The sequence below is a fragment of the Struthio camelus genome, chromosome 18, assembly GCF_040807025.1.
Source record: "Struthio camelus isolate bStrCam1 chromosome 18, bStrCam1.hap1, whole genome shotgun sequence".
NCBI lineage: Eukaryota > Metazoa > Chordata > Aves > Struthioniformes > Struthionidae > Struthio > Struthio camelus.
Window position 1 is genome coordinate 13,746,751 of NC_090959.1, and position 27,622 is coordinate 13,774,372.

At 42.7% G+C, this 27,622-nt stretch overlaps 1 protein-coding gene across 1 annotated transcript in view; it reads left to right on the plus strand.

Annotated features, from left to right (window-relative positions):
* The first annotated feature begins 1,510 nt into the window (after positions 1-1,510).
* The window catches only part of GNAS (GNAS complex locus), a 175,739-nt gene continuing 149,627 nt past the window's right edge, over positions 1,511-27,622 (plus strand). The window contains exon 1 of the mRNA XM_068913099.1: positions 1,511-1,837. Within this exon, the coding sequence (XP_068769200.1) occupies positions 1,603-1,837 (235 nt within the window). The 5' untranslated portion in view covers positions 1,511-1,602. The remainder of the gene's footprint in view (positions 1,838-27,622) is intronic.

A 27,622-nucleotide genomic window follows, 5' to 3' on the forward strand; every position in this document is an offset into this window, starting at 1 on the left:
GCCTTCCAGCAGAGGCAGGCCCAGCCGTCTGGGTCCTCCTCCTCTGTTTCAAAGCAAAGTCAAACAGGTTAGTTTAAGCCATCCTGAAAAGTCTAATACTTAATTCCCAAGAGTAGCAAAAGATGAAGAGAAAAAAAAAAAAAAGTGCACGAGCCGGTTAACTCATCTGATTAGCAGTGACCTCTGTGGACAGTTCTGTAGTTCCTACAGGGTAGCTCTTCCCCCTTCAAAGCTGTCCTGCTGATTTCAGCAACAGAAGCAGTATGACTGTGACCCCGACTTGTGCGACGGGATATCACCTGCTCAGCCTTCTAGCCGGTGTTTCTAAAGAGGAGAGAAAGGGTCTCTGCAGCTCTCTTAACAGCTCCAGCCTTTGGCTAACACCGACTACCAAGAAGGTTTTGAAAGATAAATTTATAGCCAATATGCAAGTTGTGAGAGACCACTGAAAGGAGAAACTGAGACCATACAGGCTATTTGCAGAAGATATGCTAAGGCACAGATAGATGGTTGGAAAGATCCAACTCCAGAACACAGGATGTGCGGCTGGGCCCTAGAGACTATTAGTCATACTGTAAGTGACTGCTCAGAGCTGTTGGAGATGAGTATAAATCACAGTATGACAAAGCTGGCAGTACTGTGCACTGAGTGTGCTGCCAGAGGAGGGAATAATATTACCACAGTATTATCACCCCCAGCCAGGTAAAGTGACAGCAACTGAGGAGGTAAATTTGAAGTTTATTGTAAGAAACCAGATGTGAAGGTTACAAACCAGAGGGGAGAGCACGCGAGCAAGCTTTGTCATTAACCTCTCCGCTGGATGCCAGCGTGGTTAGAAAATCCACGAAACCGCTCACAAATAAGAGCGGTGACGGCCGGCCGGGGACAAAGCGCGGGGCGCGAAGAGGGGGCACGTGCCAGCGTCGCAGCCGTGCATCCAGCGGGCTGAGACCCCGCGGCGGGGCGTCTGCACGGTTGGCGCTGGAGCCCCCAGGGCGGCGGCGGGGGGGGGGGGTCCCTCCGCCTCACCCAGACGGGGAGGTCGCCAAAGGCCGGCCGGGCGGGCTGAGCGGCTCGCGGGTGGCACACGGGACGCCAGAGCGGCGGTGAGGACTGTCGGCAGTGCTGGAGGTGGAGGGACGGAGCGGCGGGCGGGACGGGACCGGACGGGACGGGACGGGAGGGCGCGGCGGGAGGCGACCCCGACGGGGCGGGCGGGGAACCGGGCCGCTGCGCTGCGCTCGGCTCCGCTCGCCGCGGGGCCGGCGCGGGGCAGCGCCTCCGCTTTCCAAAGAATACGGTAAACATGTCCGCGTCACGTGTGGCCGCCTCGCCGCCGGCCGGCCGGCCGCCGTTGGGGGGGGGGGGGATGCGGGGGGGGAGCAGCGCGGCGAGCGGGGCGGGGACAACGTGCTCCGCAGCCCCGGCGAAGCGGGGCCGCTTTAAGAGGCCGCCGGGCGCCGCCGCCGCCTCGCCCTGCCCTGCCCGGTCCGGCTCGGCCCGCCCCGCCGGAGGGCATGCCCGCGGCGCCGTAGGGAGGGCGGGCCGGCCGGCCGGCAGCTGTCGCCTACGGCAGCGCCCCGTTGCGCGCCCCTCCGCGCCATGGGGCTGTGCTACAGCCTGCGCTCCCGCCTGGCCGCCGCGCGCCCCGCCGTGCCCTACGGCGGCCGCGGCGAGGCGGAGCCGGAGCACGGCGGCGACCCGCAGGTGCGGCACCGGCTGCGGCAGGACCTGCTGGCCAAGGAGCGGGCGGACAAGAAGCGGAGCAAGAGCATCGACAAGACGCTGAAGGCGGAGAAGCGGGAGTACAAGCAGACGCACAGGCTGCTCCTGCTCGGTGAGTGAGCGAGCGAGCCAGCGGCGGCGAGGTGGGCGGGCGACCCCCGAGCCCGCTCGCCGCCCGGTAGCTGCGGCGCGTGGCGCCTCAGCGCGTCGACGCCTCCCGCGCTGAGGCGAGGCGAGGGGGCGCGGCCGTTGGCGGCGGTTGGGGGCCGTTGGCGGCGGTTGGGGGCCGTTGGCGGCGGTTGGGGGCCGTTGGCGGCGGTTGGGGGCTGCTCTGCCCAGCCGCTGGGGCAATCAGCCGGGAGAGCGAAGGCTGCGGCTTTGACACCCCGCTTTAGCTGAGGATGGGAGCAGGTTTGTGCCCAGCCCTGGGCTGTGAACCCAGCTGACCTGAGTGCAGCGACCACCCCTATGGGTACTTGCCTGGTCCCTACAAAGATGCCTTCCCCCTAAATTGGTTATTGACTTAAAACCACCCATTGAGTCTGTAGGAGAAGGAGGTTTGGTTAAGGTGGTGCAAGTTTTCTTTTCATAGAAAGCTGAAGTTTTTGTATATGTGCTGCTTTTTTGCTATGATCTCCTTTGCCTTTCAAAGAATCAAGAAGTTTTAGCTTCAGACACTCAGTCTTGTTTAATTTGTCGTCGCCTTGCGCTCCCATGTGCGAGCACCTGCTTGCTCTATCACAGCTTGCCTCTCGCCCCGGGCTGCGGAGGGTCCCTGAGTGTGCTGTGGCCCTGCACTGTGATGCTGCCAGCCCTGGGCTCCCTCCTGGGGCTGGAGGTGGGAAGCCCTGTGGAAAAGCAGCTTCTGTTTGTCTGCTTATGTGTTATGGGATATGGCACACCTGGCTGTTATGTGACCCCAACACACATGGTCATAGAAAGTCAGAGTGGCCTTCAGGTAAGTCATGGGGTTTGGAAACACTTACACTTCCTCCCCCTAGCACACTTATTTGTCCGATAGCGCACAAATTACCATGCACGTGTGGGTTGGTGTGCTCTAAATCTTGTGGAATGGTGGGGAATATTATCCACTGTTCACAAGTGATGTAGGAGCCTCTTACGAACTGAAGCATGCATAGCACCACACATGATAAATGGCAGTGTTTGGATCTGATCTTTTTGGTAAACATGTTTGTAGCCTGTAATTGAGGAGCTGAAGTTTTAAGGAGCCTTAAGGGGGGGAAAAAAATTTTGACATGGATATCTGAGTCTTTAAGGGCTGAGGTGAAGTCTTTATTCTCTTTTGATGTGGAGGTAGCTATGCTGGTATAAGAGTGTTCATAAAGGTGTGCTTTGTTCTTGTTAGGAAGGGGAGTGAAGTTTGTATTGCTGTAATTATATTGATAACGAATCACACCTCTAACAGGCATGGCTTTCCTTTTAAGCACTGGTTAAGTTTTAGGTATATCATGTTTTAACTTTTTAACATATTTTGTTTCCTTTCTGTAGTAAATAAGTGCCTGAATAATGAGCTATGAGAACTGATTTTTTTTTGTAGATTAAACAACTTCTTAAAAAATTAAAAAGAAAGTCAAAAAGGACGATAGGGCTAATTTTGATGTTAAACTGCAAGCTGTTATGACATAAAGGCTCTCTGGTAGCTTTCCCTGTTAGCAGTATGAAACACTTCAATTACCTGTTTGTTAATATTGTTTTTAACAAATATTATTCCACAAAACTGCTTTTTGCATGAATGTCATTCAACATTGAGTGGGTTAAACAACATGTCTTAGCAGTTAAAAACTATCTATGGTGAAGTCAGAGAGAGCATTCTTTGTCAAAGTACTGATTTATAAAATCTGATGGATATGAGTCAGTGTTATGCTGGCAGTGGTTTATTATATTTCAGCTTGGACTTGAATAGCAGGAAGTCACTTTTTGGCCCTCCTGTAAGTCTTGGGATGCCTAAGAGACCCATTTCCCTACTCCTTACACGGACGGTTAGTTTCCCAGTTAGCTTCCTTCCCTTGCTGCTTCTTTCCTGTATCCCACTTTTACTGTTACTTTGAAGTTTCTGTCTCTAAATGGGAACAAGAAACTTCAGGTGTATTTGGTTGTACTTTATACATTTGCAGGTGTTCCTACTGTAGCAGAGTGTCTCTGTACTGAGATGTAGCCTAAATACTTATGGATTACAAGCAAATTTGCAGGACAATTTTACTGTCATGAACAGTGAATGAAGGGCCGGAAGCATCTATCTTGGATTTAAAGTGGCAACTGAGTCTTCTTTCAAAGAATGAAATTAAGATGCAAAAAAGACTAAAGGGCAGAGGCAGGGATGTCACCTCTGCCTGAAACGATGGGCCCAATGGAAAAGCTTTAAAAGATGTGCTCATGGTTTCTTCACTTTGCTCCTGACTTATTTTTAGGCTGATCTGCTCCGGCAGGCATGTATCAATGACTTGGAGCAGCAGAGGATGCCAAGTGCCAGCTCTTTCTTTGAGGGTCACAGGATTCAAATTAAAACTATCCTGGTACCCTGGGTCTAGTCTATCCCCATGTTGCAATGTCTGTGGTAGGCTCTGTGCGTAGGCCTTCAGCCTCTGTAACGATAGGGTGAATTCTCTGCAGATCTAGCACAGACAGTGGGGATTAACACAATGTGCCTCTTCATAGCAGTGTGCATGGAAAAGAAGGAACCCAAAAACTAAATTAACTTTAAAACATGCCTGCATTTGCCCACTGCAAACATACTGACAAGGGTTGAGGAGCTGCCCAGTGAATCCTGAGCTTTTACGCCTCCCTCATGCCTGGTTACACTGAATATAGTGAATGCCCGAACTCGTATGTGTGTGCATGCACCTGTACATGGTTTGGGTTTGTAGTGTGTATAGCATACCTTATGGCTATAAGTGGCAGTCTAATACTCCAAAAACTGTAGTGCTGTTCAACATGCCTGATCCCTTCAGTTAGAGGGAAAGATTGCTCGCTTTTTTGAAGTTCTGTTATGTGCAGTCAACATGTGTAGTTACACAGTGGGTGTCTATATGCTTTGTTATTTGATGTAGGCCTTAACCCCCTGCTGCCCTTTTGCATCATCACGGCTATATAAGGTAAATTCCTGGCTCTTGAAATTTGTTCTTCGTTTCAAAGGGGCAAAGGCTTTACATTTGCTCTATTTCGAGGCCATAATCCTGACTTTGTAATTGCCACAGAATAGTTTTTCCTTTTCCTTTTGCGAAAGGAAGATCTGCAAGTAGATGTAATCATATTGGATTTTGTTTAATGTACTGCATATGAAACTATCAAATCACAACTTCAAGATTACAATCACTGTTATGTTAGCATTACTGTTCAGGGTTACTACTGTGCATTGCGTTGCAGGGTGATTTTTAAGTTCTGTATCTTGAGGACAATCCTGGTGCTAATACTGAAAGCATGTGCTTAAGTGAGAGGAGACTTTAAACGTTGCCATAGAATAATTCCATTTTGTATATGCTTTCTCATTGGTAAGCATAACACAGGGTCTTTTGCTACCTTTTCTAGACTTTAAAGTACAATGCAACTTAAATTGTATTTCTTCCTTATGTCATAGGGAGGAGAAACAATTTCAGTCCTATTTACGGGGTCTCAAGGCTTTTCATCAAAACTCAGTTTAATACAATCTCACCGAAAACTTCCATTTTATGAGTTAGTATTTTTGAATAAAAAAAGCATTCTGTCAGAAACTGTTGTTGAGCTCTTCTGATGTGTGTTGCTTTGCCATGGCTTAGTTTCTATAACCTGGTTTACTGTAAGAGAATGAGCTTGGCCTAGATCTTATGTAGGTGCCTTTACCAATCTCTGTATACTTAAAGTTGTCCAAGTCTGCTCTCTCAGGCTGAACTCTTCTTTATGTAAGAAGTACTTGTAACTTATTCTGATACAGAAAATGGAATTTAGATTTATGTACTTGTCACCTCAGATATTTACAGTAAACTTTTATATATAAAAAATTAATGGCCATTCTGAATGTTAACCAGCATCAGTTTTTAAGCAAAAATTGCTTCTAATGGAAATATTTTTTGCACAAATATGAATATAGACATTTGCAAGTTTTTTTAGAGGATGTTTTTCTTCCTGTATATTTCTCCTATAAAATTAGGCAATATCAGCATGGAGACTGTGTAACCACAGTTGCCCTTTCTGTGTGTGTGCCTGATGGTAAGCCCCTAGATACCATATAATTAAAGACTGTCTTGTGTGGTTTACATTGTATTTTTTTTCACAGGGCTTCTGCTTCATTCAGTGCACAAGATGGATGTTGTCCAGTGAATAAGTAGCTATTCAATGTTCTTATCCTCCTCATACAATGTGTCACCCCATGCCCTATTTACGACACACCATCCGTACCCTGTACTGAATAAAGAACTGTTAAACTCCTCGTGGGCTTTTCTATATAGTACTGATCACTGTAGTGGCCTAATTGTAAGCATGTAGCTTCCTAATTCTTCCTAAATGTCAATGAAAGTATCTGAACAGCACTGCTGTGAAACGAGGTGGTATCGTGCTCCCTCTTTTATAGATGCTGCAGAGGGAAATGCTACCACAGAAGGACTAGGGCTAGAATTGTTGAAAGTAACAACTACTCTTAAATGCCTGACTTTTGCCTAATGTTAACTTTTTTCTGTAGTACTCAGCCCTTTTAAAGCACTTCATGCGCTTAGAGCATGGTCTGCAGCCGTGTTTCTGAACACTCAGCACTTTTTGCAAGTTGAGCTTTAGAGGCCCTAAGCACAACCCAGGAAGTAAGAAGCACAGATTGGTGCTAAATATGGAAATTCAGTTTAGTCTACCAGAGTAGCTCTGCAACAGAATGCAAGTGGTCTGGTTCTCTAGGGCAGCATTTAGGCATAAACCATAAGTTCACCCCTTCTACTGTTGTGATTCCCTACCTTGTTTGCTATATGCTTAAAATAAAGCAGTTATCCTGAGACTACCCAGCTTCTCCTGTGTGCTGAGGGGAGGTGAGGAAGCTGAGGAAGACACCCAGTTAAAAAGATAAACATATATATATAAGAGATGGAAGAAATTCCCTCTCATAGGAGTTCTGTCCCTGTAGACAATAGTTTCATTCACTTAACAGCTCTGATTTGTTTCTTATTCCCCATATATTGTGAGCTAAAGGGGGCATGAGTCCTGGAAAGAAGCAGATGATCTGTATTGGAGGGTTGTATAAAAGACAGATGCACAAAGGGATGGATTAAGCTGTAGAGGGGACCTTTATTCTGGTATTTTTTAGTTCCTGGGAACAGGATTTTCAAAACTTAACATCTTATACCAACTTTGTGCCTAATTTCCCCTTTAAGAAAAGCAGAAATGGGGGCAGAGGGAGGGGAAACCTTGTATTCTAGCCTATAGTGTGCTTGTGATGCTAGTAACGGGCCTGTATCTTGTAGCAGGCTGCTGTGCTGAGCAACCTGGCCTCCTGCATACTGAGCTAGTGGCTCACAGAGCAGCGGTACACAGTTGTTATCCAGATACTGTCATTAGGGGTAAAGGAGTTGCAATTTTTTCCAATAGGTTTCCCAGTAATTACTAGATACTACAGGAACACTGGCACATGGGAATCTCTGGTCTCCATCTGCCCAGTACTTTCCACTGCAGGCATGACGATCCTGCTATGGACACCAAGAGATGGTACGCTAATTCAGATCTTTCTTTACCCTGATGAGCCTCTGCAAGACAAGTCTTACTCGGTTCCCATTGCTGAATACAGAGCATGCTCTGTGACATGAAGTGTTGCCTGTTCAGTTGGTAAACGGATATCTCTTGGATCTGCAACATGTTTACCCTGAACAAAAATACCTGGAAAGCTTTGCAAACTGCCAGCCTTTAGCAAGGCTTTATCCAATATATGCAGGTAATGCTAGCTCCAGGGCTTTTGATGCGATTGCATGTTGGTGAATATTCACTGAACCTGAGACTGTTACAGTGCCTTGAGTACTGACTCCTCAGTGCTTTAGATCACTTAATAAAATAGTTTCTTTGAGCTTTTAAAATAGGGGCAGGAGAGATGGCAGCAGATAAAAAGGAGACAAGCAAAGTACTAATCATTCCCTCTTTTTCATGAGAGCTCCTGACATTGACTTCTTTCTTGTAGCAACTCCATATACACAAAAAAATCATTAGTGTCAGGGAGACACATGGCATGAATAGCTTCAGCCAGCATATTTCAAGTTTGGCAAAGCTAGAGCTCTTTAAACAGGGTCTGGCAGTGGAAAGTGTCAGGAAACCTACAGCAGCACTGCTCTAAAAGTGTTGTGATGAAGGGCTGCTAGTGGATCACACACTGTATTGATGCTAGGATGATGCTTTCTGTATAGAGGTCCAGATTGCAAAATAATTACTTTAGCAATTAAAGTTAATGCTACAGGGAAGCTCTGTGTATGTGTAAGCATAGATTTTCGTGGGAAAGGGACTAGGGGATTCCCTGACACTTAGCACCAATCACAGCTGTGCAGACAGTCACACAACATAGACATGCAGCATCTTCCCCTTCTGTCTGCATTAGTGCTAGTCTATATTTTTACTCATAAAATGCCTGAGGGGATAGAGCTTATTGCCCTAGAGGGGCCACATTCGTGAGCGGTGTTGCCAAGGACCCTGTTTAGGAGGTTAATCAGAGAACTCTTTTGAGATGCTCTGTAAATCTCATGTTTAGCTAGAACTCTGCTCTAACTGTGCTCTCTTATTTTAGCTATTTATTTTTAGCTATGTCTGTCCCGTCCCTTTTATTCCAAAGGAAGATAGCTGATTCTTACTCTCCTTCTGTGGCACCTACTGGCATCATAGTTTTCCCAGAACGGAGTAGTTGGCTATATCTGAACGTAGCCACCACTCTTTTTTGGTGGTTTTGTTTTTCTCTTTTTGTTAAGACTCGCCGAGCAAACGAGCTGACTGGATTCAGAAGTGTGTTACAGGGCAGTCGACTCCTGTAAAGTTCCCCTTTTAGGATGGGGAAGAGGAAAAGGGGAAGAGAATTCTCAGGTGTGAATGGGTTGCCTGACTTGAAAGGAAGGCTGACTCAGTAAAGAAGGGGAAATGCCAACTTGTGGAATCCCTCTTTATAGTCTCCAGTTACAATGAGGTTATTTGCTGAGCACAGTATCAGTTAAATGCTGACACTTAAGCCTTGGCTATGCTGTCATATTTTTAACTATTGACGGGTATGATGGGCTCTAAATGTAGCTGGTTTTAGGTGCAACAGGACTGGCATGAGCTTGTAATCCAGGTGCTTCGTTGGCACCAGCTATTTTCAGAGCAGACAAATTTTCTTAATTGCTCCCGTGCAACTGGTACCTCTTCTTTGCAGTAGAACATCCTAAATTAAACCATCTTCTGTGCCAGGGTTTCTCTAGACCTGACAGTGTCATGATTAGGAATATGGACTATCTAATGAAAAGCATCAGCAGGGAAAAAATCAGAGGAGGACTGAACCTGAACTGTTGCCTCCTAAAAGAGAAAAATCTAGTACTCTGGAAATAAAACAAAAAGAACAACAGGAAAAGAGTAGAGAGGAGATCAAGCTCTTTAGTATTATTTATAGTTCAAACTTTACTGCTGTAATAAAGTACAAGCAGGTTCCTTTTGTCTGATTCATGAGGCACTTGTGAAGTCTTTGGAGCTGCCTACAAAAATGTCATTCTAACTCTCCCCAGTTTCTCAGAATTTATATTTAACATACATATTAGAGCTGTGCTTGTGCTTCTGTATGCTGCCTGAATGAAAGAGGTATCCCGGCCAGTTCAGGCTGGACTGGCAGGTGCCTGAAGGTGTAAAATATCTGGAGTGGAGGAACAGTTTTGTTCTCTTCCCTTGCGATGGGCAAAAACCCTGCAGTTAGAGTTAAGGGAGTAGCCTTCAGCTGTGACAACTCTGATTTTCATGCCTGATCTCTACTCAGTTTCTTCTAATAGAAGAAAACTAATAATTTCCTATTAGATCCTTGCTCTTCATACAGCTTTCTTGAGAAGGTGGGATTAGAAAGACCCAAAAGGGAAATGTAAAATGCCATACCACACTAAATCCAAATAGATGCTACAACCCCATGGTCATGCACATTATTATTCCTGCAAAATTTTCCACCTCTTGCTCTCATCTTGTTCCGGAGTGGGAGCTTACTAGCACCACAAGTTTCTCAGGTGACCTCCTCATTCCTTTGAACTGCTTTTCAGTGGGTCATGTGAGAAAAGGCAAAATGGGCAAAATCTTTATTGGGCAGAGATTTCTGCCCCCTTGTTGGTGTGACTGAGACCTGCTTGCTTCTAGCAACTGTTAAGAAAAGGATGTATCAAAGTTAAGATTTGATTTGTGTGAGCTACGTACCTTTTCCCTTGGCTGTCCCGAAACTGCACAGTGTTAGCGTAGGTTTGATCTCAACGGGAGCAGGGGCTTTCTGCAGCATCCTGGTGTCTGACTGGCATTGTTCTCCAAATACAAAACTAGAAGGCTTATGTGTGTTAGCATGTTAGTCTGCCAGTAGCGCTTCAGAGGATGGGAACGGTTGGTGTTGTGGCTAAAGATGTTCTCTAAAAGATGCTTTTCAGAATTCTAGTGCATTTTCTGAAGATGTTTGATCTGGGAGTCCAGCTGCAAGTTTAGTGTTTGTTTATTGCAAGTCGTCTTGAGCACTGAAGCTACAAACTAGTGCCACTCAGATGAGAAGTTGGCAGTATTTACTCTTGAGTTTGGACACTGACTTTTTCATGGCATGTTGATTTCAGTTTAACCAGGATTTGGCCTGTGAATTACAGTGTTGTCTATAATTCTGCCTACAGCACTGTTTGATTTGGCTTTTTTCTAGGCTATATCATAGTAGTTCGTTGGCACATTTCTGTAGTGATAGTGCATTCCCTGATGATTCCATTAATACCAGTGGTCAGAAAGCATGTTTAGGAACAAAATTCAACCTCCCCCCCCCCCACCCCCAGAAGATTGCTGGGGACCTGATTTTTACTGATGCTAAGCTTCAGTAACTGCTGATAAAACTGATAGCAGTCTGCCTAGTATGCCTAAAACATATTTTGATCTGTATCTGTCTTCTATATAGGTCACCCACACACATCAATATCTATGTGCAAGCTCCTACTTCCTAACAGTAGTCTCTTTTGCTTTAAAACATTACACAGTGTCTTATTGTACAATACCCTCTGAAAGTATATGGCCCTTTGAGTGGACCTCATAAATAATTAATCATTTCTTTAACATATTGTTCTGCAAGGTCAGACCTTATGTCAGGAGAGGTAGGTACTGGCAAATCCATCCTGACTGCAACTTTTGAAACTAAAGGGTGGACTTCATGATTTTTGCATGAGCTAAAATGATCAGTCTCTCTGTTACAGAGAGCAGTTTTATGCATAACTGAGCTCTGCATTTGGAAATACGGGGCACCTTTGCACAAGCTTTGGCTTTCCAGTGCTGTCTTCTCTAGAACAGTTTCATATGGACAGTTTCATGTGGACAATGCTTTAGCTTCTAGCCTTCCACTTGTACACAGGCTTCTAGCCAGTCATCCTAGCTTGATCAGAGCCCATAGTGTCAGAAAGATAGTCGTCTCAACAGAAATATGAATAGTTTCTTTGTGTCCCTTTTAGGCATGCTGTTGGTACCCACATATCTCCATAAGGAGCGTTTACATTCATTGGGGGGAAGAAAAGCCATGAAGTGCAAAGTTACTTCTATTTATGTACAGTTCTTCCCTGTCTCCTTTAAATTTGGGATTGTACTTACTCACAAATTTGCATGATTTAATTGAATTTTCTTGTAATTGCTCTAACTTTAAAAAAAAAAAAAAAGGAATAGGAGGCTTGGCAGTTCCCTGAAATGAGGATAATTCCAGATTCTTGTTAGCAGAAAATCCAGTTATACCAGGCATATAAATCCATAATTTTTTTTAGATATTTAGACCTGAGGGATGTGTCTCAAGAAGAGAATTTGAACTCAGTGACTTATTCTCATTGTTTCCCTGGTCAGTGAAATGTGAGAAATGAGCTGGTATATGCTTTATAAATAGCAGAGATTAAGTTTTTACTTCCTCTAATATGTTCCCTCTGCAAAGAAAATCCACAGTATCTGTGTCTGAGCAGCGTTTTATAAGACTTGCATATCACTAAAGAAAATGCTGATGATTATTCCCTGCATTGAGGAATAGTGGGGTGGGTGGGGGAGCAGAAGGTGTTAAATGGTAGCAATCTTCTGACATCTGTTTATTTTGCCAAGTGTAAGAAGTGCATACTGAAGAGGATGGACAGGTTTCCAGTAAGGAAAAAGAGTCAGTTTTACAATCCCCTGCCTTATCCTGTTTAGCTGCTTCTCCTATCTCTGCTGCAGTGTGTTGGAAGAGGAGAAAGTGCTGAACTTCCTGGGAGAATCCAGTTAAATTATTGATTCCAAATCGGAGGAAGAGTTCGGAAGGTGTTCCTCCCACTGATGGACTGTTCCTGCCCCTCTCCTCTATCCCAAGCACAATTAAACATCCTTGCAAGGAAGGATTGGCAAGTAAGAACAATAGAAAATACAACAAACACCAACCTGGTGCTTCCAGTCTTCTGAGATGTGTCTGTCCCCCAAGGCTGAGCTTGGCAATAGGCTGTCAGTGTATTCAGCTCTTTTTCAGGAACGAAGTCTGCACGCTTCCACCCAAGTGCACCTTCTTACAAGTTTGTTTGTATAGCAATGCTGTCTCAACTTAATGACTTTGACCTCAAGGAAGTATATCAGGTTCAATGGAAAAACAAATGAATAGAGGGCCCAACCCCTCACCCGTCCCATGCGTGAATGAGTTGCTCAAGGATGGTATTTATCACAATTCTAGTGGGAAAGAACTGTGGGAACTATAAAAATATCCACTTCAGCTTCCCTAGTGAACTGAAGGTGATTTATTTGTAAGGTGGAACTCTGCCAGTGTGACTGGAAAAATATTTTCTGTAAATTTTCCTGAAAGATGCTTTCATTTTAAAGCACAATTTCAGATGTGACCAGAGCCCTCACCGTAGAGCTTTATGGGCTCTCCTTATATTCCTTCCTTCTTGCCATGAGCTGTCCTACATGGAAATCTGTTCCCGTCCTTACTACCCCTACACCTAACTACCTCGGGAGCAGTTCAGATCTGTGCCTACCACAGTAAAAGCAGATTTCCTTAGCATGAAGTTATAGAAAGGCAAATCCAAAAATGTTGCTTTTTAAAATCAAAGGCTTGTGTTTTGGAAGCATTCATTTGATCTTGAAAATTACTGATACTGTGACCAAGTTCTGTTATTGACCACTGAAAAATAGGTTGCATTAGCAGAGGAGCTTGAAAGGCCCTGTGCTCTTGTGTTGCTCCCTTTGACCATTCAGCACTGGTATGGGGTAGTCAGGGCAGTCGGGAATATGAGCCTGAACTATAAATTGTCCCTGTCATGTTGCAGAAAGTGATTTCCATGCCAGCTTCCATTCAGCTGCAAGCTCTTACAGGGAGAAAGAAGTATTGACTATGCGCAGTGTGTTTTTAAATCCTGGAGTGGACATGGCTGTTGTGTTAATGTTTGAATTGAGGAAAACCCAAGAGCAGGCAGCTCCTATGAAAGCTGCAGCTTTCATATCAGGCCTGCAGCAGGATCACGTATGCCTGTGTTGTCACTCTTTGCTGTAGCTGTGCTGTCACTGGGTTTAGGCTGTGTGTCCAGAGCGCCTAAGAGTGTGCAGAGCAGTCAGCAGCAGCCAGAGACTAACAGTTACAGATAGGTGATCCCCTGGGCTCAGTCTACATGCCACCCAACAGATGGCATCCTTACGGGATGCCTGTCCTGTTATCTGGGGTCAAAGTAACTTTTTTCCGTCTTAATTTTCTGCATACATATGAAATATGAAATTATATATACAGCAGAAAGGAGGAAAATTAAAATTAAAAGTATTTCAATATAGATATCAGAACGACGTTACCACATGACAGCACGCGTGTACGCTTCTTCTGAAATGCTACTAAGTTCTTGGCCATAGTGCTGGTACATGGCAGAGAGTTCTGCAGGTAACTGCATGTAGATCTATGTGTAAAAATCTTGCCTTACCAGTATCATGTCATTGCTATTCTTCTTAATGGAACGTTTCCTTGTTCCCCTATCGTAAAGAAATGGAAAGTGAACGCTTGTATACACAATATGGGACAGTGATCCTTCTTATGTTGTCTTATACTGTTTACTTAAACTGTGAAATAAAGCAATCATATTTTTTTTAAATGGCAGTCTGTCCGTATCACTTGATCAGTTTCCTCTTAACACTTTCTGTACCAATTTTGAGACATTTTGGCAGTAGCTAAAGTGATTAAAAATGTGTGATATTTCATTATACCTGTATATATATATATACACTATATCAGCATGCATTATACATACGTTATAATATTCAAGTTGCAAATGGTCCTTTCTGTTTTCCTCATTGGCTATCACCCACCATTTAGCAGAAGTTTTGACTGGGCTGTGAGAATAGAATTTAAAGATCTTTTTTCTTCTGAATTAGTTTAAGAAATGACAGCATTAATGACGTCTGTGCATTGGAAGAATCACTTGGCTATGTTCTGTTCAACGTAGCATAATTTAGTCTTTCAGGCACGTTTTGCTCAAGCTCAGATGGAGAGTAAGTGCTCTGCTCTTCAGAGGTGGTGAATGACTTGCTGCAGCTCCTTTGGGTTAGTTCTACACTGTAAATCTAGGCTCTAACCCTACTATTTCTAAGAAAATTGTAGAACTTTTCCTCAGAGTAGTTTACATGTGTCTGTGGTAAGCCCTGCTCTGCTTTCTCATCAGTGCAAATTAAAATAACTTCAGAATTACCTTTTTACTGTATATATCCTCTCTTTTTGTTAGGCCAAAAATAGCAGAGTATCCCAGGGATCAGGCTGTCTTCCAAGATTCTCCCTGTTGACATCCTTGGTTTAGGCTGAACTGAAAGGGTACTGCTCAGAGGACTACCCCCTCCTTTACTGATGCTTTGTGTGATGAAAGGGGTTGTGAGGCAGTGCGACAACTAGACTCACACCTGCTAGCCGAGTAAGAGAGGAGGTAGCTATAGCTTTAATTTCAGTGGAAAGGCTTAAACCGCATTGGTCTCTTACCCGATTGCCTGCTCTAAGTCTGCCTGCTTGGTATCTGTTCAGAAAGTGTGATTTCCTTTTCTCAGGAAAACATGGTGAGCAGAAAGATAACCAGGAGGTTATTGTTATGTTGAGCTTTTAATATTGCTTTGCACTGTGGGAGACAAGTCTCAGGCATCAAAGCAAGACAAACACTTTGCCTGTGCTTTCTGACTCTTTCATTTTGCTTAGGTTAATTTGACAGGAACACTAACAACTGTGCATTCCCATTGTTTACTTTCACTGAGTTTATAAACTCTGCTACCTTCTTGGTGGAGATCACAAGCTGTTCTGAGTCTGTGTGGCATGTAGCACAAAGAGCCTCTATTGGAAGCCAGCAGCTGCCTTACTTGTTTGTCCCTGAGCTATTATAGAACGTGACTGCCCTGTGGCAGTGCCCTTGAGCTGTTCTGTCCCCCCCGAGGTGACCAGAGCAGCAGGGTCTTGCTGTGCCTGTTCAACAGCTCGGGCTGGGGAAAAGCCTGCTGCGGAAATGAGAAAAAGCGCTTTAAAGGGTTTGTCCACTTTCTCAGTGAAACTCTCTTCATGCATCACACCGCAACCTCTTCCTCTTCCCCTCCCTACCCCCACTAAACAAAATTTTTAGTTTGTGGGCTGTGTGTGTTTGTTTTTGCATTTTTATTTGTTGTTTTTGTTACAGATATCAGTTCTCAGGATCCCCGGGTTAGCTGGGAGATTCTCTGGAGCGTTGGGGAATTTGTGGGACTCTGACTTTACAAGAGAAGGAAACAAAGCCACTGAGGAAGAAGGGCATGCCATTGTGATCTGAAAATCTGTATTCAGATTTTGTTTATTTTTATAAATACCAGTTTGAATTCTCTGCATGGAAGAAAAATATTGCGTAAAATACTCTCTTGATGCTTTTTCCTGCCTCTTCTCCACACAGGAAATTCATGATTTGATAGACTTGATTTTTCCCTGGTGACTGAAAAATATAAAGCAAGTATCTTTTAGACTTTAAATGCTGAAAGTTTTTTTTCTCTTCCCAATCTGATTCCTTAACGCTTCTCACACTCTTTTTATTTCTCTCATTTCTTTCAGCTTCTATCAACTTTGGGTCACTTATCTGTAGCACTTCATATTTTTAGGTAATGAGTGCTGCAGGATTTGATTTGCAGATATTTTGGAATAGTATTTTTTTTAAAAAACAAAAGTTCACAGGGAAACGCTCTTTCTAGTCTGTTTCCCCAAAACAAAATCTGCGGTAATGTGTGCTGCTATTGGAAAGTCAGAAGCAATTTGCAAAGGCCAATTTCATTAGTAAATAGATGGAATCAGTGAAATTTCTTTCTTGGGCTTTGACTCAAAGTAAGAGTTTCAGTCTTGCAAACTGAAAAGCAGTCCCAGTGATTTCAATGGGATTATTCATGTAAGTAAGGGCACAGTGAACCATCCCCTTTCTGAGCTAGCTGGAACAGTTTGAGTAAAGGCTCTCATCTGTGCACTGCCGTTCCTCAGACAGAGGTGATGGCACTTCGTCCCCCAGCCAAGGCACAGTGATAGATGATGAAATCATTCTTAATCCACTTCAGTACAGAATCAGCCAATTTAGCCTAAGTATCGCTGATCTGGCCCAAATTTTAGTTTTATTGTATAAGGGAGTTTAATAAAATGTTGTTTCAAACTTCCTCTGCTATCTAATAATTCTGTTTTGGAAGGTTTGAGAACTGTTGCTTCTAGTAGAGGTTTAAGCAAAAACTAAATACTGCAAAGAGATGGTTCTGATTCAGGCTTATTTGGGAGGAGGATGAAGAAAGGCCTGATAAGTTATGCACTTGACCACATGTAGTTAAATATTATTTGGAATATAAACTTCCTTGTCTGAAGACCAGCTTTATGCGCTAAGTCAAATAGCACAAAAAGCAGTTCTCCTCCTGGCCTCCATAAGTATACCTTAATGCTGCTGAATCCTGGAAATTATGCCGGGCATGCTTTTTAAATGTTGATTTTGACTTCTTGCCTGGGACCAAGTGTAAAGTCTTTCCAAGGAAATACTTAGAAGACTTGCATTGGAACCCAAAAGCTACTGCCAAACCTTACTTTGAGAAAGAGAGTAGGGGGCAATCTGGACTGTTAAAAACTTCCAGTTGTTTGTAATTAAACCCACTTCTTCTGAGCACAATAAATATATACTTAGAAAAAGATCACTTTACCTAATACTTATGTGGTTTAGTGCTGTTCTTCAGCTGCTAAAAATCAAGCAAAAGGGCTCCTATTTTAGTCTGGAAAGGTTGCTAGAAGCTGGGAAGCCAGGAATGAGGCAATTGTGCCACCAGAGTGACTTGTATCCACTTTATCCAGTGGTGAGATGCAAATCAAGCCAGAGAATCCTTTTTCATCTTGAAATATCTTTCCCACCTGACTAGCTGAAACTTGTTTTGGATTGACAGGGATGGGAATGAAGAGTAGATAAAATATCCCATGTACCCATCCACCTTAGCCAGCAGTAGAATCACTCTGCACGTTTGGTGGATGCTATGGGATTGCAGGAACTTCCCAACTGGGTTGCTTATTTCTTTGAGGACTGATGGGAGACAGGACCATTAAATCCTCACAGCTCCCCTTGCCCTCAGTTTCATCTGCTGCTGTTCATTCAAGATGTTTAAGTCCACTGCTCTCTTTCATCTGGAGGTCTGGAAGCACAGGGTGGAAACACCAGCAGCTCTTGCTGACAGCTGTTTCCCGTCCTCACTGCCATTCGTGAGATGCTCCTGGGGTTGAAATAACTGGCAGAACTATCAGAAAACTTGGCACAGATAACATGTGATGCTGTACCTTCTTGTGCAGAGGTGGAATGCCACTGGGTTGAGACTTGACAGATTTGTAATGTGTCTCCTTATGTCCTAGAGAAGAGAGTCAACTCAAACTCCAGCGCTATTGGTCTCTGCCAGTACTAGTCACATCCGGTTTTATTGTTGTTAATTACCTACAAAAAGAAGTTGATCTTTGGCATTATGTATGCATTTGTTATGGTTATGAAAGTGTCATTGCATCTTCCAGTGTGGGGACATTCCTTTTGCTAAACTTGCAACAAAAGCTTTCAACTACCAAAAAAATCTCTGATTTTCTCAGTTAATGAAGTTGTCTATAGAACTAAATCTTCTCCCATTGTTCTTTTTATGTTGTTTATTACATGCACAAACATGCAGCCCTCACGAGGAGCTCAAATGAGAGGGCAGAAGGCAACCCCCTCCCATGAGGGACAAAAACTTTCAGAGCTGTGCCTAGGCTGTGTGAATGACCTACCTTAGACCTCTTGCAGTTGGCAGCACCAGCTGGGGAGGAGACAGTTCTCAGGCACATAGAAGCTACCTTCTATCTGTCAAAAAAAAAATATAGCATTTTGTTTTAACTGTTACCACTCTGCCAGTGCTGCTCCGATTCCCATTCTAGTGCAAAGGGCAAAAATGGTACTTGGCAGCAGAATGCACTCCAGACTAAGTGTGAGCTTATCTGGGGGTAAGTAAGTAAATTATGCATTTACTTTTGGCGAGAGAGGGAATCTCTTCTAGGATGGTTTGAAGAAATTGTCAGTCATTACCAAGTAAGTTGCAGGAGCAATGACTTTTGGTGCTATTAAGCAATAGCTGTAAGGTGTGGAAAGATCTGAGAGGAATTAGCTAATGAGTGATATAAGCCCTACAGAGCAGATTTGTTAGCATTTGAGATGAAAATCCTTGTTGCTTGCTGAGGTTATCCCCCAGCATATGGTAGGGAGTGTAACAGAGATGTGGGATTAGCTGCTAATGATTTAGACACTTCTTGAAAACGGATATCTGTAGTAGCCCTGGATAACTGTTCCATTTAGTTCTTCTGCAATCTAGATTACTTCACTACAGACTCAGTGTGGTATTACTGTGGTATCTTCATTTTCTACCGATCTCACCCAGTACAGACCACCTCTTTCTTAGGAATACTGTTGGAGTAATTTAATATGGAAAAGGAGTTGAGAATTCAGGAAACTGGAATAAGCATGGTGACTGCAGACACCCTTAGCTAAGAAGGACAGGGAGACAGCCTCGGGAACTGCAGTTCTCTCTTCAGGCAATCCAGTATGTCTCCTTTGGACCATGAGACTATTCTACCACCATTGCTTGAGAATAGGCAGTATCTGCTGGTGTTTTCCTTATAGAAGATGATTGATTCATAATTTTCTTGAAGACCCTCTGACTTGGGAGAAAAACAATGCATAGTGAAGCACCTGTCTTGCATCAGGACTTTGAAGTTCATATATCTGTTTCTTTCTACTGTCTGTCATTACAAGGAAAGATGTATTTTTCCCATACTGATTCCGATTGTGCTCTTTCCTCTCATCCTTGCAGGCTCTCCTTTAAGGAATTTGTTCAGTGCTGCTTCTGATTTTGGTAAAAACACTTTCTAGTTTAGGTTCTTAAGATAGGACACATCTCCTTTAGGGGTAGAAATAAACATAGTAAATAACTCAACATGCGAACAGTTCCTTGTGTGGGATAAATGAAATGTTTTAAGGATGTCATTTAAGTAAAATGCCAGTATAGGGATTGTTGATACCATCCCTCTCGTTGTATGGATTTCCTGCTGGGCTCCTTGTGGAGCAATAAACCTAGCGTAGATGTACTTTGTCCCTAAGGTTTGTCTCAACTGTTTTGTTAATTTTTGAATTAACAGTCCTAAGGTCTAAATTTTCTCCCTTTAAACTTCCTGCTGCCTAGGCAGAGCCACCAGGCTTTATTCTCTCTGCACAGATCAGTATTTCTCCATTAGCTGTATCAGCCCACTGTGAACACACTTCAGTATATGGACTGCATTATTTGCAATCAAATATTATCAGCCACAATTTAGTACAGAGTCAGCCCTGAAACATGTCTAAAATCCACCTTTAGCCATTGTTAACATTAAAGACACATGATACTAGTGTGTTGTGAAACATGTCACTTGCTGAGCAGATTTTTGGATGAAATCAAAATTTGTCAAGTGAAGTCAATTAAATCACACTTGAATATGTTCTTGTATCTATTTTCTTCATTGGAGTTGTTTGTTCTGTGGTCCTGATTTCTAATTCAGCAGTTTATTGCTACCTGAGTAGGCGAGACTTTGGGGCCTTCAAGGTCTGAAGGGTAAATACCCTGTGCCCTTGTAGGTGCCATGTTCCTCAGGCAGGAGTATGTCCCATGGCAGTTCTTTTTGTGTGACGTAGCAACAACCACGGAAGCTGCTTGCCTGGCTATCTCTTCCAGAATATCCATGGAAGCCAGTCCAGAAGCCATGGAATGGTTGCTAATTTAGGACCGGAAAAAAAATCCACTTACAATAAAAATGCTCACTGCGTTGCAAAGAAGATTATCTTGCACTGAAGTAGGTGGAATTTTGTAACAAAAATGACACCAGATCAGAAGAATCTAAGTCACGAGGAAAGACCGAGAAGTATCAGATCTACTCAGAAGTAATAAAGACTTCTCTCTTGTGATCTTTCTATTGCACAACAATGAGGAAATAATTTCTGTTCTGCAGCTAATGATACTGCAACTGAGGAGAAAGTTGCTTGTGGGTTTAACTGCGAAAGGCCTGGCTTTTGGAGGCAGATATGCCGTATACCTTTAGGGATGCATGTTTGCTTTTTAGCTGATGCCTAGCATATACAAATGCATATGCAACAAATTATTGTCACATGTGGCTTTGGCTATGAAGGAATAGGAGCAATCTATATATAAATGGAACACTTTGTCCTTATGCCTACATTAATATCAAACCATAATTAAGATTTCTACATGCACAATGTTAGAAAATTTCATCTTAGTGGTTCCAGCGGGAACAGTTACTTGACCAGACTGTGGGTTATGTCTTGCTGTATCATAGCTTTAGGGCTCCTTTGAATGGAATAACGGTGAAGTGCCAGTGTCCACCAGAGGGCAGGAAGTAATTCAGTACAAGCGTGCTGCAGAAACTACAGCTGGTGCCTAGAAACGTTCTCTGAAAAAGAAAATGCTGAGACATCTTCTGGTGACTGTTAGTGTATTTTTGGTTTATTTTAATCCAGTAATCTTCTGAGTTTTTACTATGCCTTTATTAAAGGATATTTAGTCAGTTCTTATTAAAACCTTAAAGCATTATCCACTTGAGCTTCCACCTGTAAGCTCACTGAATTCCTTTTTTTCCAATCACAAACTACAGTCTAGATGAATGAAGTGAACAGAGTATTGTACAGAAGAAAAGAGAGGAGGGAAGGATACTACACCTCTAAGGGCAAACTAAACTACTCTCCTTTCTTCCCAGCACTGACACCTTTCACTTTCCCCAGGCTCTCCTCTCTGGGACTGGCTGCTGGGGTGATGATCACTGGCCTGCTCTTGCACATGAACAGTACTCAGCATGTCACTTGAAACAAGGATGTTGAGTTTACAGTGGTCTACAACTTATCCCAGTTCTTGGTAGTCCCTGCAAGAACAGCAGTCTCCCCTGAACCACTGCTGATCCTTGGCGGGTGTTGTCAATGACTGGTTGGTCCCCCTGCTGTCTGTTCCGTCTTGTTCCTGCTTGTTTGTCTGCCGTTCTGTTCCATAGTGTACTTTCCACAGCTGCAGTATGTCAGCTTTTTTTTTTTTAAGAATATGATAACATACAACTCAGAACCATTACTGCCAATGAGAAGCTTCCTAAAAGGTCATCTCCCTTTCATTTTAACAAATGCCCTCTCAGAACCTCTTTTTCTACAATTTCTTTACTCTGGATTCACAACTTAGTTTATAGCTTCTTCATTCAAGAGTCTGCTTCCATCCATCCTGGCTTTCATCAGTAGAAAATTGGGACCTAGTTAACTTTTTGTCAATATTGGATTTTTCTATTCTTTCTGTCATTGTCTTATCTGAGAACTAGCTCAGCGAAAGGGAGTAAGCGCTTAACTTCCTTTCTGGTGTCTCAATCTAGACTTCAGATCCTCTGTATCTCCACTCTGCTATTTCCTAACCATTGAGATTCCTAAGTTCAGTGGTACCTGTCTTGCTACCACTGAAGTGGTAACTCTGTCTTCTCCTACACATGTCCAGAGCTATCCAAGACTTGACAGTACTGCAACAGCAAATGCCAAAGGCAGAAACCCTCCCCTTTGCTATGTGTTTCTAGTCTGGTGGTTTTTGGTATGCCCTTGCTCACCCTGACTTTGAACCGTTGTCTGCAAATACCCAACTCATCCTTTCCATTAGAGCACTGAAGTTTCTGACTTAGGGGTGTTGTTTCCGCTAGATTCTTAGGGATCTGCTCACATACTTAGTTACATAAGCTGATCTAATAATGCTTTCTCTGTGCTTATATCTGTTTAAATGCAAAATAATGCTTCCTAAGGCCTCTTAATTTATTTACCTCATGTTCTCATAATTGGAAAACATCTTTCTAGAGTTGGAAGTCTTTACTGTTCATGGGCGGGGGGGGGGGGAAGTATCTGTTAACTATCAGTTCTGTTCATCTTTTTCCACACCTTCCCTAATGTTAAACTTTCTTTTAAACTTATTTTTTATAGTAAAAATGAGATGTAAGCCTCAACCTTCTTAAGTTAGATTCTTTTGACCTGGTGTCACTTTTATTAAAGCGTTACCCATTCCAGAACAATAATGTTTTTCTTGTGGTGCGCGGCAGGCACTGTTCCAGATGGGCTCTTTTTTTTTTTTTCTTTTCCCTAAATTACCAACTGTCTTAATAGATATTTTCTGTGGTTTCCAAACTATGTATTATTGCTTGAACTAAGCTGTAATCCCACTGAGAGATTTCAAGCCCGAGTTTCACTGAGCTTCCAGAAACTTTTTTTTAGATTAATTTGCACAGAGAAAACAACTTTGCCTGCATACTGCATTTACATTTTGAGGCTCCATCATTAGAAACTAGTTGAAAAGATTAATCTTCTCTGCTATATTTTTCTCACAAAATAGAATTTTCATGCGGACTTATATATTAATGTCAGGTTTAAACTATGGCAAGCACGTCATGAAACGATTGAAACATTTCATTGCATCGAGACCGGAAAGTCTAGTTCTCTGCCACTGTATTCACTGCAACATATAACCGCTCTCATCAAGCTTCACCTTAGATTCATTAGTCTTTGTCATTTTAAAATAATTATTGAGAAAGAATAAAGCGTTAATTTGGACAACATGCCTCCAAGTCCAACAGAGTCATGTATTCACTTGAAACTTCCTTGGAGAAATGAAGAGGATTCTTTATATTAAACCAATTGCTGCACATGGTCAACAGCTAACTATTATACTTGAACCTGCATCATTTCTAAGTCTTTTGAGACTGTGGTATGTCTACTGCTTTTAAGATTCAGAGTTCAGTTTGGTCCCATATTCTTCTCATAGCTCTCTGCCCGTTCTGGCACATCTTCTGTAAGCTGTCAGTACATTCAGGCATTCCCTCTAATAGTCAGGACTTTTTAATGCCAGAAACAGAAGGACTGTTCCAATTTTGACCGTTTCAGGTGAAAGGCCCTGAAGCAACTTCAGGCCTTGCCCTGCAGCATCACAATGTCTGTGTTTTCTAGGTTGGGCAGTTAGTGCCCGATTCATGATTCACACGCTACATTTCAAGGGTAGTATGTACCAGCTAGAAAACGGTTACAGCAGAAGACCTGGACGAGGCACTGGGCAAGAACTGATTCTGAGCAAGAATAGCTCTTTGTGTTTGTGTGCTCGGAGTTGAACATGTTTTATGTTGGAGTAGAGAAATGAGTAATGTCTTATTCTTTCATGCTGGGAGACTGGAAGATGGTATAGGAGCCATCCCGTTTCACGCGAGAAAATGGGATTCTTCTATAGCTGAAGTGCTAAAGTTGTGACTTTGAAATGGGAGGGATCCCTGCCAGCTGCCAGTGGGAACAAACTTGGGAGTACGTGAAGAAATTTCTTATGTCTATGGGAGCAGTTCGTTTCAGCTGAGCTTTCCTGTGAAGCTGCAAGAAGAGTACGTGTATTGGTCATTAAGGTTTTGTCTGTTGCGTTATTAGATGAGATTTTTATTTTTTAGCCTTACCCTTCATCTGTACCCTGCTGTGCTTAAAGAAATGCTCCCTCTGTCACTTGAGAAGCAGTACTTTTCCAGTGCTCTTCCCAAAATTCCTCCCAGAGAGAGAGATTATTTCACAGCTGACTTGGATGTTTTAGGAAGATCCATAAAGTGTCTCAGCACAGTGATTTCTAGGAGAGGTCCTCACGCACAGGAGTACATCACAGTGGTGAGGATAGTGCTTTGGGAAAAGAACTTTTCCTGTGTATGCTTATGTCAAGTTAGGCTAACTCAAGTACAAGCCAAACCCCTTGCATTTTAGTGAGGGAGGGCCAAATACTGGCCCTGTTTTCCAGCTGGGCCTTTCCCCTTCTCAAGTGGAAGTTGTATTCTTGCACCTCTAAGACCTCCAATGTATTTTTGTTCTTCTGGCCTTCCATTAAGTTTTTTGACACTCCAGCAGGTTGGGGCTCTAATGACAGCAGCCCAAGACAGAGCTTCTCACTTTTGATAGTTCCTAGCTTTGTCTCTGCTTCCTAGACGTCATCTAATTTAGTTACAAAGTAGAGGTTCTAATTGATTCAGTAAGTTATAAGTAGGAATAATTCTCAAAACAAAAGGTAGTTCCTAAATAGCTTCTTGTACTTCCCTCTGTGCATGTGTGTGGACCACACAGATGGACAATAGTGCCTCAGCAATGCTATATGCAGGATCTCTATTAGATACTTTTAATAGTTTGTCTGCAAAAAGGAGCAGATGCAGATGATGAAACACAAGGATCCTACTTGCTGGATGTACTGTTTAAAAAGTTAGTTCTGAACATATTTTAAGATAATTTTTCAATGGAAGATAAGTGACTGAACCTGCCATGGTGGTGTTCTAGTGAACTAGATGTGATAAAAGGCTCACATTTGCATTTCTTTTTATAGCTCACAGTGTCTAATCTTAAAGGATTTTTAATAGGTACCAAATGTTCTCAATATCTGCCAAGGCCAATTATAGATGAGTGGTGGTTTTTTTTTTTTTTTGGTATGGAGCAGGAAACGTGAAGCATCTTGCTGGAATTGTTCCTAGAAGGTTTGAACTTAGCAGATGTATGAGGTTTACGTATGTCTTGGTAAAATGGTAAGTCTGAAGCTCAGCAAATTAGTATGCTGGCCGTTTACAGAAAATTCTAGCTATGCTGGTTCTGCAGGCAAAGATATAAGATTGAAAGATTTCCACCCCTGCTAAATAGAGATACTGTTCCCAGAGAGAAGCTCTGCTGTTACAGTCTGCTTGCAGTCTCAGGAAGGCAGCACAGTGGCAACTCGCATTGAGCTAAGGTAGAGCAACCTAAAACTTGAGTGTGAAAAGTGTTCCTTTTGTTTCCAGACACAAACACTGAGATCAATATCATGTCATAGCTAGAAGAAGTGTTAAAATTGGACATTCAATTTTTGTTATTACTTATTCTTAAAATTTGATTCTCACTCTTAACTAACTACAGGAAATACAGAAGCAACGATTATCTCTGCAGATGAAGTACTCTTCTCAGTTTGTACTTGATATGCTTTTTCTGTATCTTTTCTGGACAAAAGAGGATTTTAAGGCAGCTTTCTTTGATTGCCTTCCCTTTATTAACTTTATTTCTACTTTTTTACAATTGTGGATGATTTCTGACGTTAAAGCCCTAGTCCTTACATGCATGTATTTTTATAGGACTGATGTTATAGTTGTCACTAAGTTTTGGCAAACCTGTTTGTATACTTTAGTCAGTCAAACATACCTGCTTTACTATGTTTCTGCTTTCTTATAATTAAGGCCAGACATGCAAATTTTCTGAAATAGCAGCAAGGACTTTTAAAAATATTTCAGTCTTAAGGCTACACCTAACTGTTGAACGAATGATGGGGAAATACAATGATGCTAGAATTTCAAAAAAAAAAAAAAAAAAAAAAAGTGAAAAAGTTCTTGAGAAATCGATCTTCATTAAGTTTTCCTTTGCTCTTTCTCTTTTAAATAGTATGTATTAATGAGAAATTCAAATGCAAAATGGTGGGTTTTCTTTCTCCCTTCCCCCTCAACATATATTGTTTTGAGAAATCCATCTAATACTTAAAAGTACTACAATGAAAATACTGAGCATGTTGGCCAGTATTGAGAGATTGAATGAAATATGGGAGTCCTGTGAGGAAAGGAAGAACTTTATCAAATGCAAAATTGTACTGGCAGAACTTCTGAACAGAACATTTTGTCAGGCTGGCAAGTTGTAATTTCCTTCAATCAGAAGACTGTTTTCCCTCTAGCCTGTGAAGCTTTGTTTCACGTTGGAACAGAAAAAGAAACTGGGGGACTTGTTTCATGACTTCAGAAAAAGCTGAATCGTTACCGTAACCCATGGAGATCTTGCACGTCCCTGACACAGCGTGAGACGTAGAAACGCACTTGGGATATAACATGAAGAAAACATTCACTGATATGGATGGGTTTTGGGTCTGGCTTTATCACCCAGCAAGAAGGGAGGTGGGGCGGGATGTGGTAGGGAATGTAACAGGTAGAAGGTAAGGGAGGAGGGTGGGTTTCTTTGTGAGGGCCAAGAGGTTTTTGCAGGGAGGATGTTTTTAAGGACCACAGAAAAAGGAGCAAAAGGCTGTTTATCACTGCTTCAGTGAAGTGCAACCCGTAAAGACGGGATGCCGAAGGACTATAGCAACTAGCATATCTCCCTTAACAGAAAGTGGTGGTTACATCTTCGCCCCAAACTGCTTTTCAGTTCCTTGAACAGATATGCTCTCTCACACTTTCTGCGTTTCCCTCAGAACAACTAAATTATACTGGAAAAAAATTAAATCCAAGTTAAACTGTTCTCTTTTCTCTTCATTTTATCACGTTGTGTGAACATTTGAAAGGATAACAAGGTACTAACCTTGAATGTTTCGTGTTAGGACGAACTTCTGTCCATTGTTTACCAAAATAGTAGGGCCACTGTGTAACAGCAAGAGTATAAGTAAGTGACAACATGGGTCACTGATATTTTAACCAGAGACTCTAATTCATAATAAAACTAACTGGAGTTTTTTAGGGTGAGCTAAATTTTTTACAGCAGCGCCCTCAAGTGCTACTACAACTTAAAGGTCTGATAGTTTCTCTCCTACGAGACACTGGGGCTTTATTTGCTGGGGCTTGATTCTTCCACGCTTTTAGCCCAGTGAGAGCATACAAGTTATTTATTTTGGTGCAATGCTTGAATGTTCACAGAAATCCGTGAAATTATTTAAACAGCATGAAGGGAAGTGTGCTGCGTTTGAAGAGTTTCTTTTTAAATTGCTCTGTTTCCTGTGGTAAGGAAGCTTTTATGAGGACTGATTTTGCTGGAAGTAATGGTAATAAGAGTCCCAGATATGAGAGCTTTCTTCAAACAGGTCAGTGACGGGCCAGATCCTGCAGGATGCTGGTCTGTAGCTCGGGATGCTCAGTGCCAGCACAGCCAAGGGCATAGTTTTATAAACTGTTCTTCAGTGCCCATAGCCCTGTCTTAGTCTGGGCTGTGGGCATAACAGAACAGAATTGTCTTTGGTGTGACTTATTACATGAAAGCAGAATTGGTCTGGATTTAGACGTGGTATGCGCTCTGCCTTTGCACTGGCGTAGCCGGGTGTGGTAGGGTGTGGCCTTTCGCCAGCACAGCTATACCTAGCGGTACAAATTGTGTGGACGTATTGTTATGGCAGTGGAATGGAATGGAATGAATTGGAATGAATTATGGCAGTACAA